A 2,123-nucleotide genomic window follows, 5' to 3' on the forward strand; every position below is an offset into this window, starting at 1 on the left:
ACTTCATTTGATCTCCAATCCTTAGGGAACCTTCTTAGCACTTGTTTATCACCTCATTAATAATCTAAAGGATGCTATAACTCTTCCCCAAAGCATCATTAAGTCGTCATTAACTCGTTACTCGTAATTCCTTTTCGATACCTATCGTACGCCTTGCCTTCTCTTGGCAAATTTCCTTCCCCTACCTCACGTCTTTGAAATCTTAATTAGGGTCATCAAATGTCATCTCTCACTATCGATATACCGCATACTTCGTGCTCTTCGTTAGTCTATTCACTGTGCATCAACGGAAAATTTTCCGAGGTGTAACATGCTCCCTCTCTTTTAATTTATTGTCTTACTTTTTTTTTGGCAGTTTAAAAAAGAATGCTTCTTTCCTTTTTTGATAATCTTTTAATTCTAACTTTTCACATGACATGTTTAAAATTAAAAAATTAGAGAATATATTACAAATTCAAAAATCTTATTTACTTTCTTAAACTTGGTGCCTAGTCGAAACTAATCAAACAAATTGAAATGAAGGCAATATATAGTGGAGTAATATGTATTGAGATAGATACATTTTATAAAAGTTGATAAAAACAAACGGCTTACGTGCGTTCGAGGTTTTGCCTGTCAATCGGACTACTGAAACTGCAACCGCGTTACAGCTGATTCGTGTCGTTTCACTTGCCTTATCTCACGCTCCCTCACTCTCCACTTTCTTCCATGGCCGAACTACAGCCGCCTGACGCCTCCATCACCGCCGTTGCTCTCCCTTCCGTTGCCACTACAACGACAACCACCACCCCGACAACATCTATAGCTCCACCACCACCTCCCCCATCCGATAATAACCCTCCAACCAACAACAACAACCTTAATAACAACAACAGCAACCCCAGTTTGGCTCCTAAACGCCAACGCCGACCTAGTGTTCGATTAGGCGAGATCGGTGACTCACCTTCTGAAACTCACTTCCGTCGTGCCCCCACCAAAACCTGGCGTTATCACAAGGATCCCACTCTCGCTGCTAAAACTTCTAAAACCCGCCCTTTAACTAACCTCGTTAACGGTGGTGCCACCGATAATAATTATGACGAGGACAACAGCAATTACAATCTTGATTTGGGAAATCGCAAGTCCAAATCAAGAAAACCCACCAAGAGAGTGAGGACAAATTGGCATTCCTCCACGTCAGCTAAGTTTGAGACGCCTAATGGAGGAGAAGACAACTTTTTCGATAACAACGATAACGAAGAGTTTAGGGAATTCGAGCCTGAGGGGTCTGAAAGCCCAGTGAAGGAGCACAGTCCAGTTAACTCTATGGAACATATGGGGCTTCAGTATTGGGATAGGAGAGGAATTAGGACTAGAGTTTCCGAGAGTAGAGATGACCTTAACAATGGTGGAGTTCATAACGAAATGAATTCTGGGGATAAAAGTATTGGAGTAAGGGATTGGTTGATTGGTTTGGGGTTAGGGAGATATGCTCCTGTTTTCGAGATACATGAGGTTGATGATGAGGTTTTGCCTATGTTGACTTTAGAGGATCTTAAGGATATGGGGATTAATGCTGTTGGTTCCAGGCGAAAAATGTTTAGTGCCATACTAAAGCTGCGAAAAGGGTTTTCGTGAGTTTAGCATTTAATGGTTTTTTGAATGTATGTTTAGCTTTTATTTTCTACTGACTTTCCTTTTTGCCGCTTTACATGGATAATTACATTTCCAAGGGGTATTAGTTTTGCAGCTAGATTTTTTTCTTCTTTTGCCTTTAGTATGTTAGTTATTGTGAAATGTACTCGTCGATATACAAATGAGAATGACACGAGAAGTACTTTCTAATGTGTCTAAATGAAGTATTAAGATATATAAGTTTGAAAGAAGTCAGTTCTTGGAATCAATACCACCCGTATTTAATTAAAAGAAATAAAGGAAATTACCTTCTTTTTTTTTTTTGATGAAGTAAGATGTAAATAAAGGAAATTACCTTCCGAATCTGGTATATTCTGGATTATTAATTTGTGTGCCATATGGTTAGACTATATACATCTATAGCACTTTAGCTGCAAGATGTCCTCTCTAACCTTCTATACGTCTATAGCACTTTAGCTGCAAGGTGTCCTCTCTAACCTTCGTTTTTA

At 39.2% G+C, this 2,123-nt stretch overlaps 1 protein-coding gene across 1 annotated transcript; it reads left to right on the plus strand.

The window, feature by feature from the left end:
• The first annotated feature begins 567 nt into the window (after positions 1-567).
• On the plus strand, positions 568-1,732 carry LOC132640800 (uncharacterized). Its single transcript, XM_060357571.1, has one exon. The coding sequence runs from the start codon at positions 709-711 to the stop codon at positions 1,615-1,617; it is 909 nt and encodes a 302-aa protein (XP_060213554.1). The 5' UTR covers positions 568-708; the 3' UTR covers positions 1,618-1,732.
• Positions 1,733-2,123: the final 391 nt, after the last annotated feature.

This window comes from Lycium barbarum, chromosome 5 (genome assembly GCF_019175385.1).
Source record: "Lycium barbarum isolate Lr01 chromosome 5, ASM1917538v2, whole genome shotgun sequence".
Classification (NCBI taxonomy): Eukaryota; Viridiplantae; Streptophyta; class Magnoliopsida; order Solanales; family Solanaceae; genus Lycium; species Lycium barbarum.